This window comes from Micrasema longulum, unplaced genomic scaffold (genome assembly GCF_059751315.1).
Source record: "Micrasema longulum isolate JH-2025_06_02 unplaced genomic scaffold, ASM5975131v1 h1tg001192l, whole genome shotgun sequence".
Lineage (NCBI taxonomy): Eukaryota > Metazoa > Arthropoda > Insecta > Trichoptera > Brachycentridae > Micrasema > Micrasema longulum.
In genome coordinates, this window is record NW_028278379.1 from 492,338 (window position 1) to 510,180 (window position 17,843).

Below are 17,843 nucleotides of genomic sequence, written 5' to 3' on the forward strand. Positions count from 1 at the left end.
AGGGAACTGCATTGGTACACCAATCGCAATGTATCTTGATATTTTTTACATGAATTAAAGATGATTAGTCTTACGCTTACTTACAGTTCAGGGACTATGAAGTATTTTACGTACGTATAGTAGTAGTACATAAAATATTGGCTTTCCAAAGCCTTTATTTGTGACTGTCGTTTTAAAATAGTTTTATCTTTCAAGAAATGAACATTAAAATTTTTGTAATACAATTCTTCATTGTTTATTATTATTGATTTATTTTTCATCGATTTAGTAGTTTTTATCTAAATTTTGAGCACGAAGATAGATGTCCTATGTCTGACTCCCGATTGCGATGGTAAGGTAAGAAAATTACTGTTGCTTGTCGGTACAGTCAACTCAAAAAAAAATATTAGTGTGGAATGTTAACGTGATTGGTCCTTTGTAAATGAAAAAGGCAACTAAAGATTTTATACAAATGTTGAAATTTCGGACGTGAAATTTAAGTTGACGATATCAGTAATCTCGTACTTTAACATTGTATTCGGGGTCCTGAATAGGCCCAAAATTATATTATGTAGATTCATGACGCCGAAGAATTGTGTCGTATAAAATCCTTATCAGATTGCATTGTAAAAAATCGATATTAAATGCACCATCAGGTAGGTCGCCAAGTATGTCGCTAACAAGCAACAACAGTAAATACACATTAATAAATATATATAATAATTAAAAACATTTGTGCAACGACGCGTAAGGCAAAGGGGTTGCATAAATATATAGCACAGCTCAGGTGGCCTACTTTGGCATCGCGTTTTACAGTCATCGACCTCGACACGATTTCGATTTCATAGGTGAGTTATAGAATAGATTAAAACGACCTATGTACATTGTTATAGGGTTTTTAAAAAAAGCTATGTTTCGAGTTAAATTTTCTCTTGGGTGCACTATGGATAATAAAGAATATTAACATAGGTACATAATGTATATAGTCATGCCTATATTCATGAACAAAATAAAAAATATTAATTTGTATGTATAATTGAACGTTGTTATATAAAAAGCTGCCAGCTATAGAAAAGTGAAACTGAGATAATAACTCATTTATGAAAATAGTGAATAATCAAATCTACACAACAGTTGATATGTTTTTGACTTTGACAAATGATAAACAATTAATACATTATTTTTTTTTTAATATCAAAAACAAGAATCTTACAACGTATTTCCCAGTTTTAATATTTTTTTTAGAACCGCAAGATTTTTCTAGTGCTGCGGATGTTTTCTGCAAGTTGAGAAATGCAGTTTTTGTGATCGGCACAATTTTCAAAAGGTGATTATTACGGTTTTTTTAATGAAAGCGGCCTGGCCTTTTTTAGCAGAACTTAGAATTGACCTTACTGCACCCGATAACACAAATAATTTATTTTTTTCAAAATTATGAACCGTCTGTTTTTTGCATAACTACGTTCAATTGATCTTGAAATTGCGCGGTAGTGCCACGTACTCAAGGATATGAAGCCCGTGGTACCCCGCTCTTCCACAACTTGGTTCATTTTTTTAGCACGATTTGTTAAAAATGGACTAAACTTGTAAAGCTTGAGTACATAACAAACGAAAAAAATGCAAATATGAGTTTTTGACAGAAAGATAAATAAATCGATTTTGGCAACAAGAAAAAACGGATGTCTCTATTTGGTAAACCTTTTAAAGTTATTAATAAGGTTCTATTGTAACTGAATACTAAATCTAAACATAAAAAAAAGTGTAAGTAAGAGTTTATCGCCACCATAAAATAGACGCAAAATTAAAAAAGGCTTAAAATGAACGCATTACATTTATTTATTTTTGACTATTAGATTTAGAATGTCCAATTACTGTAGCATGTCTAATTATTATAGCACTCACCCAACTCTGAAAATCTTTTAGGTTTTACTGCCATATTTTGAATAGGACACAAAAGTTAATATTTCGCTTTGTACGCATATTTTCATTCACATATTTTCAACAAATAAGTAAATACTTATTTGGTCATCATATTCTAATGTAAACATTAAGATGAGGTTAAGAATGAAAGAATAAGATATAAAATTTCAAGTTTTTAAAAAGTACCAAGTTAGTTAAGTTTGCGACATCCTATTGAATGAAAACATTGCGATGTTAAAAATAATATCTGAAACAGAACAAAATAAAAAGAAATCATTCATGATTTTTTTAACTACATATATTTTTTTAAGGTTCTTTTTTCGATGAATTATATTATGCTCAAAATAAATCAGTAATATGAGGGAATTAGAAGCAAAATTAGAAACCTCCATTGAAGAAGTTACTGAGATATTTGCGAAAAACTTTGAAAAAAGAATTGTGAGATTTCTAATTACGTTTCACCAATTTAATGGAGAGCTAAGCTTGTGGTGTCAAGTAGTATAATTGAAATCCGTTTTTGCAAAATTAAAAGACAGTTTTGATCTACACTATTATTTAGATAGGTAGGTTTTTATGCATAGTTTATTTTGGCAACAATTACTAATTTTCTGTTTTTGGTAGAGATTTCAAAGTTTGCTTCTAACACCCACATATAATTTAAATATTTTCACTTAAAGTGCGTACTAATCCTGCATAAATTGTAAAATTAAATATTGAAGTAACATTCAGAATTAGACAGGGGTATATTATTTGTATATTAGAGTATTGTATTAAGTGTATGAATGTACAATAAATACGACCCCCATCATAGGAAAAACCTTTACACCCTACGATTAAAGTAAAAGGTCTAAAGTAGATCACAGGGGGGATGTTTTATTTATCTGAATAGATTTCATTAAGGATTTAAATTTGTCGTATTAGGAAAATAAAAAAAAAAGTTTTTGTATTAATTTGAGTTATCGGTGACCATTGTGGATGCGGTTAAATTCATAATATTTATTTCTATTAAAATATATTTGTTTTTTTTCAAATCTGAACTAATTCTAAATTCGTTTTGTAGTCTTTTTTACTAAACCCTGTAACGAAAGAGACAAATTTAAATAATGCACAAAAAATATATTACAGTTTTCTTTTCAATCAACTCCGTAGAATATGTTAAACTTGAAACAAGAAGAACCTCTAAAAAAAAGATAGTCAGTAACGATCGAATTTTATGGTGTGAATTTTTATCTTCACTTCGACATAATTATAACATACAAACGAACCCAGCAAATGTATTTTAAATATTCAAAATAATAGATCAAATTAAACTATCAAATATAAAATTAGAGTAGATAATAAAAATAAATTTAAAAAAAACTACACTACTCATATGAATTCCACTTATGAATTTTTTACTTTCTTTTACTGTTTATTTATCTCTCTTTTATTTTTAGGTTTTTTAGTATACAATAATATCAATACGGTAATAATTGTCAATCTCAAGACTATCGGTTAAATTATTTTCGAAATTGTTTATTCTGAAAAAAAGGCTACTTTGTGACCAACAAATTAATAAGTAATAAATACACAGACTGTTTCGCTATGTTAAGTGCACAGTTCTTATACGATAAACTATTTTGTGATGCTAGGAGAGCTCAAGTAGTTATATTTTAACCTAAGCAAATGAAGCAGTCGATCAATTAACGTTGGCTCTGTACTTTGTAATCAACAAAAGTAACGGCTTCGGTACTTAATTTTTTCACTCCACATATGTTTTAATATTTGCAAAGATAGGATAGAGTAAATTATAAATAAAAACGAAACAATTAAAAATAGTGTTACCTTTAACGATGATTTTCTTAGGTTCATCTCGTTTCATAGATCTAGACATCCCAGTAAGTCCGGGTTCTTTTAAGTTCTTGTCATTTCTTACCTAAATAAAATAAAAAAAATCAATGTACAAAAAGTAAAATAATAACATTTAACCATAAAATAAATACCTTTAAAATGAATTAAATTTTTTTGTATAATGTTTCGGGGGTTATATTTTTTTATATTTATTTTTTTTACATTTCTTGTCTGATTTACTCTTAGGTTTTTGTAGTTTTTTTTTTCTATTTTATTTTTACTATTTATTTGTCTTCGTTTACTTGATACTCAGTAACTAAAGTAACAATGATAATTTTTTATACATCTTATTAGTCGATTACCTAGTAAAAATTGTAACTTGACAATAAACCTATACAAAAATATATTTGGTTCACGGTAAGGCGGCGCCGACTGAGTAGTTTCGGACTGGAATTAAGATAAGTAAATGCAAGTAGTTTCATTGTATTTTCACTATCATTCCGTTTTACCTTTTTTACCATATAGTGCATTGAGGTTACATCATGCGCGCGTTTTATGAAAATAACCGTTCGGTGATCGCCACGCAAATGGCTTTTTTTCACTTCCGCATTCCGCGCGCCATTTCCGTCCCTTCTGCTAACACGATAAAATTTTGCATTAGACTATTTATTGGAAAAAACTGGAATAGCCCTGAGAATAGGTGAACATTTAGCGTCCAGAACAGTTAAAATTCCCGAAAATGTGCATTTGATTAGTGCTTATTTGAGCAGTCCCCAAAACGCTCAGCTCGAAAGCACGCGGCTGCTTTAGGAATGTCACACTGCTCTTTCGGGATAATTCTCCACGAAGATTTTGCGTTTCATCTCAACAAGCAGATACTTGTTTTAGAATTGAGTATTATTGACTACGCAAACTGCTAAAATTGCTGTCAGAAAATTCCGAAAGCAACTTTTTTCTTTAGCGATCTTCTCCAAACGGTTCGTTGATTCTTTGAATTCTGCGACCAATCTTAGGTCTGCAACAGCTGTTATTGGAAATAAGCGAGCCGAGGTACACAAAGTCATCTATCAGTTCAAGGTCTTGCGCCTGCCTTGTTCTTAAGAAACTGCCAGTTCCGTCTACAATCTTTGTCTTATTTTAATTTATTTTCCGACCCAAGGCCTTACTCTTCAACTCTATATCGTGTCAGCTGCACTTCAAAATGTTGGCTTTATATCACTAAGCAACATATCGAACGTCATTGATTGAATTCAGCGTGAGAGAATAAAAACAAGAACCACTTTACCATCTCAAACAGTTGTAGCAAATTCTGATCTGATTAATTTATATTTTGACCGACGTAAAAATAAGACCATGATATTAAGAAAAAACCGAAGAAAAATAAAAACAAAAAGCACTTAAGTCCGAGTATATTGGAAAAATATTTGTAAATGTCAAAAGAGTTAGAAACATTAGAAAACACAAGATAAGGTCTGATATTGTTCTCAAAAAGCTGTTTGTGATTAGATTCGATAGGACAGTAGTTTTTGGGCCATTTACATGCCAATAACGTTCCACATTGTCATAGTTTTGCAAATTTAAATCGAAGTACAATTGAACTCAGAAGATTCACGGTAGAAATAAAAAGTTGTTCGATGGCGAGAAGCTGCCTATAGTTTTGTTCACCGCAATAGAATGCAAACTACCTGAAGTCACTTAACTAATAAGAAAGGTTTAAGCACTGGTCAGCTATACTGGACATTGTGAAACTATTAACTTTGGACATTGCAATTAAAGTCTGTCTAAGAGAACCCCTAGGAAAATTTAGCTCTCGAGGTGGCCTACAACCGCAAATAGGAATCATAAGCTGTATGCTTCTCGTAATAATCCATCATAGATTTAAGTGACATTAACTACTTTCGTTATTAATGTTCATGCACTTATGTGGTTCAATATACAAACAAAACCATCAAACATTTACGGTGCGCAACAGTTCTATAAGTCAATCGCTTTATCTCCTTATTTGTCCAGTGAAATGAAATGAGCCATATTATGACCCAGTTTGAAAAAACACTGACTTCGCATCCTGAGAATGTTATTTTATCAGTGCTAACTGACAAGAAATACACGTAAGAAAAAATGTTTTTCAGGATACCGAGAGCCTGCAAAATAAAACGGACTGCTATTGCAACAAGTATCGAAATATTCTAATTACCAGAATGTGATATTTGTGCAACAGATTATGTGGATTTGACTAAATGAGACACTCCGCCTTAGCCTCGAATGACTGAACAATTGACATATAAGATGATTTCAGAAGCAATCGGAGACACCAATTATTCAAGAGGCCATACTACCTTTCACCAAGGGGTTTTCTTGTCACAGTAAAGACACACTTGTAAAAATAGTTATGGAAGCATCAGTTTCTTTCTGCAGAAACCAAATAAGAAACAGATTTATGTAAAAACGGTAAAAATTACGAAAATTGATGCCATTGTTTAAGACTAGAAATACCTGTCAACTAGAACTTTTATTTTAATTTAGAACCAATAAATAAATTTGGGATGACACTAAACATCAGTTGCTCTAAGATAAAAAGCGGACATCCAAGATAAAGACGAGGTAGACAATTTTACCCCAATAAGAGAGGATAGTTTGGAAACGGAAATACATCATAATTCTGACATCATGAATTTTCTAAATATTCCGAAAACTGAATGAAGTTTAAATAAGTTATAAAGATATAAATCGTCGCCTCAGTTCGTTTTTATCCAACATACCAAAACACTTATCTGCAGAAATAGAGCTTTAAAGTTTTCTTTCTTTAATAATGTTATTACTTTTATGAAGTTTTCGTTTTCTTGAAATATTTTTAAAAATTACTACTCGTAGCTTCCTTCACTCATATAGATACATACAAAACGAAATATAACTGGGGCAGTATATTTTTATAGACTCCAGTATGCGTGTCTCAAAAATTTTAAGGAATTGAAAAAATAGAGCAAACAGTCAAATAAAATATATATATCGGGAAAGAAACTTTAAAATATGAACAGCATAAAAGCGAATGGCAGATACAAAATATAATCTTGGGCCACAATAATTGTTGGACTCTTTTCCAAAGTTAACTATTTCAAAAATACTTAAAATTGAGTTTTTTTTTGTGTCATATAGATTTGGGGACGCAATACATGTTGATACTTTAAAATATGAACAAAATAAAATCAAACGGCAGATGTACATACAAAATATAATCTTAGGCCACAATAATTGTTGGGCTCTTTTCCAAAGTAAATTATTCAAAAATATATAAAATCGAGTATTATATCATGTCATATAGATTTGGGGACGCAATACATGTTAACATATTTAATTTTTGCCAAAACGCATTAATTTTGGGTTATTGTAGTTCAAAAATTAGTTTTTTTCGAAACAAACTATTTCTGATACGGATGTAAAAAAAAAGTCTCCAAAAAATTGAAACATTCAGGAATTCGTAAATTTTGCGAAAAATCAAAAACAAAAAAAAAGGTTCTTTTAAACGTTTGTTGGTGCACTGGCCTTTTTTATTCAGGACGTCATATTTGTAACTGTATCCAAATATATATGATTTTTTTTACTGTAACGATTTCAGAAAAAGTTCAAATTTGGAATTAGTCGGAAATTGGAAATAAAAAATGTATTCTTACGCGCGGTAAAAATTAGAGTATTAATTTGTACGGCGAAGCTTTTTGAAAATGTACGAAGAAAAACTATTTTGCATGACGTCACTAGTTCTTTCGAATCAACCAATAAGAGAGTGGTGATAGGTTTCCGGTTTATAGCAATTCAACTGACGAATCAGCAGAACTCATCAAGAAGATGGGAAAGAGAACTTGAGACGTCACACGCGAAGTAATTTAAAAAAATAGAAAACCCCAAAAAATCATAACGCTGATAATACGATGGATAAAAATAATGATTTTGGCTTAGTTTAATCGCCTTTTAACAAATAAAAACCAAAAAAAAAACCTCTGAACTTCCTCATTGTAAAAACCTCTTATTTCCTCAGATATCGCAGTTTCTAGCTCGTTTGTAATACTGTCCCCACATGCGCGATAGTGAGGGAGTTATGATATCCTGGATTAAAGGAGAAATGATCAACTCTGAATAGATAACGGTAGTCCGCTAGACAAATGTTTAACAACCGCGTGATTGTGTGTCTAGTTAAGTTGATTGAATTCAATTTACAAAGATAACAAAATTAATTTAATTAAAATAAGTGATTATTTTACATAGTTTTGTCTTACCAGTTCACCTAAGAAGTTTATGTATCCGATGGCCAATTTGAGCGTGTCTACTTTGGACAGACGTTTCTCGTAGGGCAGAGTTGGGATGTGCGCACGAAGACCTTCAAAAGCATCATTGATGGACTGCATCCTCCGCCTCTCCCGCAGGTTGGCTGCCTGACGCTGTTGGATCTGCTGCTGTGGGCACTTAGATCGCCGCCGGTGACTCCTGCGGGAGCAACTCCTGGAGAAAGAGTCCCTAGACAGAATTCACCAGATTAAATTTTTTACATTTTCAGAGCTATTCAGCTATTCAGATAGACATTGAGGTTTTCTGGTTTATTATTATTATTATTTTATTATTTTGTTTTTTTACAATAAACATAAGAGATAAAACAGAGTATTCAAAAATAAACCGTAATTACATAGCAATGAAAGACATATTAATAGTAAAAATAGTAAACAAAAAATCCCACAAAGGCATGGCCTGTTCGAGGATATACAAGAAATTGTTAATGAATTTTTTCTCCTGTAATAAATAATGGACAGTTATAATATTTTTGTGTAACATAAGAAAGAAAAAATAAAATATTCTGTAAAAGATTACATGTTATTTTTTTTATAGTAATTAAAAAGGAAATAAGAAATATTATAAAAAAAACACAAAAATATTCCTTATTATTAAAGGGCAATAAATATATCATAGAAAAAAAGAGTTCATATCTTTAGTTTGAATCCAGAATAGTGCATGTTTTTTGTAAAAGGAAAATTTTGAAACTTTGGAATCAATGAAATATTATCAGTAAAAAAAGAATTAAAAAAATTTGGGCCAATAAAATATGCATGTCTCTGCGAGCCTCGTTTTACAATGTGGTTTTTCTAACACACGATTCCTTCTTTGACTTGATCTATTTGAATTGCTTGTAAATAAATTTTGGTTCTTAACCTTAAACCGCTGCTACGCAGTTTTTCAAGAATCTAATCAGAAATCCTATTATTTTATATTTTAAACATTGAAAACAATATATTTATTGTGCCGTGAAATAGACGCGTTGATTTTCTCGGTCACTGTTATCAATATGTATCATCTTTTTACGGTGAGTTGGATTTATTCGGACGTTTCGACCACCCAGGAGCCATTTTTGGATAAACAATGTGTTGAGTAAAAAAAAATAATAGTAAAAGCATCAAGCATACACAATGAAGATCAACAGACCTATTTATGAATGCGTCGAGGACACCTTCCGTAGATGGCCAGATACACAAAAAGGGTATGCCTCTTAGATCTTTAGTGAGCCCGATATTTGACTTACAAAATGGCTCAGTATTTGTCAAAACAATTAAAACATGAGAGTCAACTTTTAATTACGCTACAAAAAGTATTACGTTAGTTAATAACTGGCTTGAAACAAATTTACTTAGTTTAAACCATTGTTTTTCAACATGTGGGTCGCGAGAGGTCGAGAAAACTTCAGTTTTTTATACAAGATATAATTTGTGAGACTTAAAAAAAAAGTCGATAAGAGTTAAAATTATTATATTTAACAAAATTTCCCTATAATCAATCATACAAGTCAGAAAAATGCTAGTTCAAAACATGTTATTACAAAGAAAATAAATATGAAAAATGTGTTTAAATAGAAAATGATTACATCTGTGCTTGCTTATATTCATTCATTTTAATGTGAAGGTTGCGCTTGAGTTTGTTCAATTAATTTCTCCCATCGTGGATCCGTTTTTGCCACATTAAGTATTAAATCGTTTTCCAAATTTAAGCGATTTCTCAGTTTACATTTTATTCGCGCTATTGATTAAAATGTCAACTCACACAAGTACGAGGTACAAAATGAAATCAAACACTTCAAAGCCTCCGTTGTTATTTCCGGGTATTCTGTTTTTCTTTTTAACCAAAACGTATCCAAATTTTCAGACTTGAATTCCAAATGTATCATCCCATCGGCAGATAGTTCCAGCAGATTCTCTTTGAGCTTAGTTGCTAAATTTGCCTCGTTTATGGCTGCATTTAAAAACGGATTTATGATCCATCTTTGCTTAGTGTTATCCGATATCTCTTGCAGTGAGAAGTAATGGCACAATTCTTTCTTCAAATTATGTAACACCATTTTCATACCAGATATATATGAGTTGATGTTGATCTCGCTTCCGACTTCTTCAATGAAAGACTGTGTGGACGAAAATGAATCAAAGTTGTTTTGATTTATATATAATGACCACAATTCAATTTTTTTAATAAATCCATGGAGTTTGTCTTTTGCCGTAATGACATTTTCATCACGCCCTTAAAGACTTTTACTAAAGTTATTTAAATGTTCAAATAAGTCAGAAAGAAAAGCCAATTTTTAAAGGAATTCTGGGTCAGAAATGAATTCAGAGTAATGTGACTTGGCTTGCTGTAAATATACTAATAGTTCAGCGTGAAGTTCCATAACTCTGGTCAGTTCTTTGCCTTTTGATAACCACCTAACTTCTGTATGGTAAAGCAAATTACGGTGTAGTGTCCCCATATCTTCACAAATGATTCGAAACAATCGAGTCTGCAACGCTTTTCCTTTAATAGAATTTAAAATGTTAGTAATAATATTAAGAACTTGACTGTATTCTTGCGGTAAGGATTTGGCTGCAAGAGCTTGGCGATGGAGAAAGCAATGCATCCAACAAGCGTTTGGCATCTGTTCTTTCAGTCTAGCAATAAATTCACTCTTCGCACCAGTCATGGATTCTGCTCCGTCACTACAAATAGCAATGCATTTTTGTGCCCAATCGATATTCATATCTTGCGTAGCTTCAAGGAACATGTCATGCAAGCATTGACCTGGAGTATTTTTGGGAAGTGCCTTGAAAAATAGTATTTCTTCCATTATTATTTCATTGCATTCAAAACGAACAAAAGCTACAAATTGCGCACAACTCACAATATCCGTTGATTCATCAAATCGCAAGGATACAAAAGAACTTATCATTATTTTTTCTATGACTTGATCACGAACATCAGTCGCCATATTGCTTATCCTGCGTTGAATGGTATTGTCAGAGAGAGGTATACTTTTGAGCTTTTCGACCTCTTGCTTGCCAAAGATAATCTCTGCTATATCTAAAGCCGCTGGTAAAATCAAATTTTCGGCAATAGTGTGAGATTTCCCTGCTTTAGCCACACGAAAAGCTACTCGATAACTAGCGAGCAACGCTTTCTCATTCAGGTTGGACATTTGTCCTATATCAGTTTTTTGACGTTCAAAAGCTTTTTATTTTCGCTCAAAAAATTCCACGGGTTTATTTTTTTCATTAGAATGTTTTGTGTTTAGGTGGCGTACCAACTTTGATGGCTTCATGCTTTCTTTTGACAAAATTTCAAAGCAAATTACGCACTGCGGTTTACTGTCAATCATAGCAAACCCAAACTTTAAATAAATGTCGTCATACAGACGTTTTTTCTTTATTCCACTACTCCCGCCAGACGTTGATGGTTCTGATGATCTTTTCAGGAATTTATCAATTTTCAATTATAAAAACTCAAATAAATGCGTACCGTAAAACAAGTGGTTCGCGCTCTTCAAACAATTAAACAGCAGACATGACCACGCGTGACTTACGCTCACAAATCAGTCTATAATTACTCCAACTCCAAGGCACCTTACAGTCCACATAACACCGAATTTACACTTCTGAATCGTTTCCGCCTATCGGAATTGCTTCTAATTCCACTTGCTTCGCTGTCTTGCATCAAACTGCCATGGCCGTGGTCGACCGCCGTATTTATAGGCTAGCGCATTCTAGCGAGAATCATCTCGAAGCGTAAATAAACGTCTCGAAACTTGTGGATATTTTGGGCTACCAGCACCATCTGTTGCTAACATCCGGAACCTGCACTAGTTCCTAATGTTACCAACAGGTGGCGCTGGGAGTCTACGATATATTTTATTTATTTATATACATCTAATATGTTTGTATTTGTTTGTTAGTTATCAATTGGCCACGTATTCAATTTAAAATTATATGTTTTACGTACTAAATACTTAATTATATGTTTATATCAGATTGCAAATAACGCAAACGCCTAAAATTTTTAAAAGTATTATATATTTTTAACTTACATGGAAAAAAGGGTTGGGGGGTCGCGAAATATTTTTTGATACTAGGGGGGTCGTGTCATGAAAAAGGTTGAAAAACGCTGGTTTAAACCAAAAAAAAACCATGTATTTGCCTTTTCAAATCTCAAACAAAAGTGTCCCTTCACAGAATTTGTCAATTAAAATCCATGATTTAAAATGTAGTGTAGATATTTGTTATAAGTGCTACAAAATTTTATAATTTTCAAGAGGATCTTATTAGGCTAAATGAATACTGCAAACTAAATCACCTTAAACTAAATACTAATAAATGTTATGTAATGACCTTCACTAGAAATAAAATAAAAACTAATTTTAACTACACAATTGATAACAATATCCTCTCTAGAGTAAACGAAATTCGCGATCTTGGAATTATACTTGATTCTAAATTAACTTTTGAAGCTCACATTAATGCAGTCGTTAAAAAAGCTTATCAAATGTTGGGTTTCCTAATTCGAATAGGCAATGACTTTAGTAATATACAAACCATTAGACTATTGTACTGTACATATGTAAGAAGTCAGTTAGAATTTGCGTCACCTGCCTGGAACCCTCATTATAAAAAATACATTCATCGAATTGAATCTATTCAATCAAAATTTATATCATACTGCAGATTTAAATTAAGGGTTTCAGAAAATGAAACCAATGAATTTCTCACTCATCTTAACCTAAAACCACTGAAAACCCGTAGAAACGTAGCTGACCTTGTATATCTGTACAAAATTATGAATAATCAGGTTGACTGTCCACAGCTCCTATCCCTAATTGGTTTTAGGATCCCTGTAGCGCAGACCAGAAACAAAAACCAATTTCATATTTTTAAATATAAAACTAATGCTTGCCAAAATTCTTATATATGTAGAACTTGCAATCTGTATAACAATAAATTTAACCATATTGATATTAATAATATAACATGCAACAATTTTAGAAAAGTAATTGAAAATCAATTTATGTTTCACTAATTTTTTTTTATTTTTTATTTTTTTTTAAATATGTTTTTTAATATTCTCTTATATAATATCTTATTTAACCGAAATACCTACCTGTGCAGTTACATTGTGTATGGATATGTACATGTACATGTGTATGTGAGTTTGATATTTGGTTAATTATTATAAACACTTTATTTTATTTTAGTTTTTGAGTTTTTTATTGTATTTTTATAATTATTATTTTCTTCAATTAAGTTGTTCTTCTTATAAGGCTCAATAATTATCGCAAATGTTATACTCGCTGCATATGTATGTATACTTATTATTATGTTATCCGCACTGTAAAATGTACATACATATCTAAATTTAATATCTATTCTTAACTTCTTATTAGTAATATTTATCTTTTAGCTTACGAGAAGGCCTGTAATTGGATCTTAATATATAATTTAACCTACACTGTAATTAATAAATATTGTAATCTGTTGGCTTTCCAAAATAAAAAAAAAAAATAAAAAAAAATAAAAATAAAATAAAATAAAATAAGTTATGGGGAAAGCTATAAATATTTAAGCATAAACATAGATGGAAATGCTACAATGGAAAAAACATACAGCTAAACTAACAGATAAACTCAGATATTTATCTTAGGTTTTCCAAAGTATCATATTTCCAAAGTATTATATAAGAAAAATATCTTAACCAAAGAAAAAAAAATGTATATTACGCTTTAATTAAATCCTCAATAACATATGGTATAATAGGGTGGGGAGGAGATTTGGACGCGCATAGTCGCTCAATAGAAATTGCACAGAAAAATATAATTAAAATAATTTACAAAAAACATAGATAATAATAAAAAAAAGTAATAAATTTTACGTGTGGTCCTTAGTTTTAGAAAATTATATTTATTTCAGTGCCAGAAATATGTTTAATTGAATAGGGAATTGTTAAGTAATAATTTAAATCGTATTAGTAATAGATCCGATAGTGTACTGTCAGTTCCAGGATGCAGAACTAAGTTCGCACAGAGACACTCCTTACATGTTGGTCCAAGATTCTTCAATCTTTTAAGGAACTACAAAACATTAAATCACTGGTACAGTTTAAAGCAGGTTTGAGGTCTTGGATTAGCACAGAAGGAACAGATAGACATATTCTTTAAAAAAATAAAAATAATTAATATTAAAAATAAATGCATACTGCAAATAAATCATGTCTTCATAATATTAGCATATGTTATTTGGTTTTTCTTTTATTTTTCTTTTCTCTTCTTTTCTTTTCATGTCATACCATATTTATATGCAATAAACTTTTTAATACTTAAGAAAGGAATGGCCCACGCTTAGACTTAAATACCTATCAGTAACAGAGAGAGATGCTTTATTAATTTAGTAGTCTCAATCTTCACAAATGTACCAATGGGAGACTATATGGCTCTTCTGCGTGAAATTTTCGATAAGGATATGTATGATATATTTGAATATTGCCTATTGGCTAGACAGATGGAGAGTGTCGCCATGGCTTCTTCACATTCTGCAGTAATAACAAATTTCCTCGTGGAAAATTTTGAAGATACAGCAATGGACACGGTGACTTTGGTACCCAAAGTGTGTCTGAGTTGTGAAGACGACATCTTTGCGGTCTGGCCACATGAGATGAAAGATATTAATATTTTTTCTAGGTCAAATAAATTCATTTCATCCCTTTATGAAATTCACAATTGCACTACAAAATAATTACTCTCTTTCTGCTGCTTGGCTGTTAAGGATGTGAAAAATTGTATATCGGACAAACAGGGTACACCAAGGAAAAGAATTGACTAACACAAAAGAGCGAGTAAACTTGGGCACCCTGAAATGTCAGCTATAGCGGAATACTACATAGAAATAGGTCATTTTTTCGCCTTCGAACCAGATATTCTTATAAACTCAAAAATTATAGTGCACAAAATCATAGTGGCAATTGAAATATACAGACTCCAAAATTATATAGACAAAGACAAAGGGCTTAGATTAAACCCAAAATGGTTCCCGGAACTACATATGATAAAAATGACAATGAATGTACCTACTACTAACTGTGACACGGCACAAACTACTAGTATACATACTTTTTTTTTACTCAACGAATAGTTTACCCTGAACCCTGCAACGTAATGTCAGAATAAATCTACCCTACACGGATCACCAAAAGATGACATTGTTCCGTGTTTGCGACGCGACGTTTCGGATCGCATTGCAGAGTTCATAATCAGGGTCGATGATGGACGCTGCAATGAGGTTCGGAATTTACCAGTGCTATTTTTTATTTATTTAATTCAATTATATAAAATTTCTTATCCGCATATTCCTTAAAAATAATTACCGTAAAAATCTAATTTTTCTCGATTCTCTTTGTATTTTGTTTCTGTTTATTTATTTATTTAATATTTTGAATATTTTACTTAGAGGGTTAGCTAACCAAAATATACGATTAACTATATATAATCAACCAATTTTAAATATAGATGGAATTAAAAAATAAATAAATTTTGTCAAAAAAGTCATTTACATGGCTCATAAACAGTCAAGTGTATTTTTTCATTGGTCAACCTATTTTCTTCTCCTAAAAATGATTATCCATCACTGGGAAAATACCTATCTTAGCAAACTCCCTTGCTGGTTTAGTTCTGATTCCATTGTAACTTACACATTGTGCTATGAATGGTGAATATTACGCGATTATGTCAACCAGGCAATGACATGTCCTACAAATGCTTAGGCTTGACATGAGTTTTTCTTAGCTCGAGTATTTGTCTATTTTGATGAAATCCATAAATTGAGTATTTAAAGATCTATGTAGTTTTTTAATGTGCCATGTACCTAACCAATTTAGCATTTTATTTTATAATTAAATTAAATCGAATATGCCGACCAGTTTCAGAACACACTACTGTTCCTTTTTTGAGATGCAAAAATAAATACATTTTTGAATTGATTGATGAAATCCCTCGGGGGTTTAATCCGACGTTTTCTAAAAAAATTAACAAATACTAAAAATATTATTGAACATACTAATAATTTATATAAATAGGACAATAATTCTGCCGTCATAAGAAAAAAGGACGCATTAATTTATTTTTTTCAAAAATGAGTTAAATACATATTTGGAATCAAGAAAAAAATACGCATCTACTGGTACTTAAATTGTCTTTCTAAAATAATCACAAACCTATTATTTTCACGAATAAATAAGAATTAACTGCAAAAAGTCTTGAAGATTACTAAATATAAAAAAAAGGCTGTTCTGACTTATTTACTCATAAAAGACCGATTAAAATACTTGTTTTTTCTTCTATTCCGTTTTAAAAAACATCTGAAATGAATGTACCTACTCCTATTCAAATAAATTTAAGATCTGCTAGTTTTTTCGAAATTAATTGATTATTAGGTCGGCGTTACTAGTTTGAAACGCAGTAAATAGCCAGTAACGTCTACTTTATTTAGTTGAGTAGAATCTATTGGCATATTAACACTAAGAAAGAAATACATTTACTTAATTACTAAATAAAAAGGGCGTTTCTAGCCAAAAACGTCTTTTTATTGCAGTATAACATTTTTCTTTACTAAAAAGAAAATGAAAATGTAAATTTTTAAATATATGACGTAAAATTTATTGAAATTAATATATATATATTCTGTTAGGGCAAACCATAAAACATACTGTCGCATAATAATATACCTATTTTATTTTGTATTTTTCACACAGCGAATTTTCAATATCCGAGTTACAAAATATTTATTTTCTCCGTTTTTTGTTTTATGGAGAAACGTCTTTCTTTCTTATGACGGCAGAATTGTAAAGGTTGGTATTATCTCTCTAATGAAGCAAGAAGGATCTTAAAGTATTGAAAAAAATAATAAGCAAGCTCCGGTAAATTAAAAAAAATAGAACTTTGTGGATACCAAAAATGTTTATAGACAACTATATAAAGTATATACCCAAGCAAAGAACGGTTTAATATCTGTTAATCTTTATAAACCTATAGTGTATCAAATCTACTATTTGTATACACATATACACATTTAGACACATTTGAAATATTTTTGATTAAAATAACTAAGCATACAAATTGAAAAGTATTTTCAGGTGTTGACTAAAAGGTGAAAAAATTATAATCAATTTCAACTACATTAATAAAGCAATCTGTTTTACTTAACAAAAATCAACAGCATTAAGAAGTGCAACAATATTAGTGTTCAATCATCAGCAGAATAGTGAATGTTACAACCAATTTTAATGGCTAGACATGTATACCCGTTTTCAGTAAAATTCTCCGCCTGTGCTATTTTTAATATTTAAATACCTGTCAATTTTTACAATAACTGTTGACAAAACTTACTGGCTACAACTAGAGGTGTGAATTCTGTTTTCTTGGTCACTTCCATACAAACTGCTATCTGAAGACTCATCCAGTAGGAATAGGTCGGCACTGTGAGCCGGACTAGGCGGAGAGGCTCCCGATGGACCAGCTAAACCGGGAATGTTTTCATCCAGATCCATCCCCTCAATACTGAACATTTTGAACACAGTTCACTCAACAACACGACAATTACAACATTTCACAAATTGTTTGCAGACGGGCACTTCTGTTCCTTTTCCTAACGCGAGTTTTGATGATGAGTAAAACCACGTAATCTATCATTGCACCAGATAAAATAAGTATTTCGAAGTGTCAGGTGTATGTAATAATGCAGTATCTTGATTTATGAAGTGTATTATTAGCTAGTCAAGTGGTTAGGAAGTTATTGAATATT

The 17,843-nt window shown here is 31.1% G+C and overlaps 1 protein-coding gene across 1 annotated transcript in view; it reads right to left on the minus strand.

Moving 5' to 3' along the window:
- Window positions 1-17,607, minus strand: part of Fer1 (48 related 1) — a 28,533-nt gene extending 10,926 nt beyond the window's left edge. The window contains exons 1-3 of the mRNA XM_088234070.1: window positions 17,429-17,607; window positions 7,998-8,235; window positions 3,724-3,814 (exon numbers count right to left, since the gene is read on the minus strand). Of these exons, the coding sequence (XP_088090196.1) occupies window positions 3,724-3,814; window positions 7,998-8,235; window positions 17,429-17,607 (508 nt within the window). The remainder of the gene's footprint in view (window positions 1-3,723; window positions 3,815-7,997; window positions 8,236-17,428) is intronic.
- Between the last annotated feature and the right edge of the window lie 236 nt (window positions 17,608-17,843).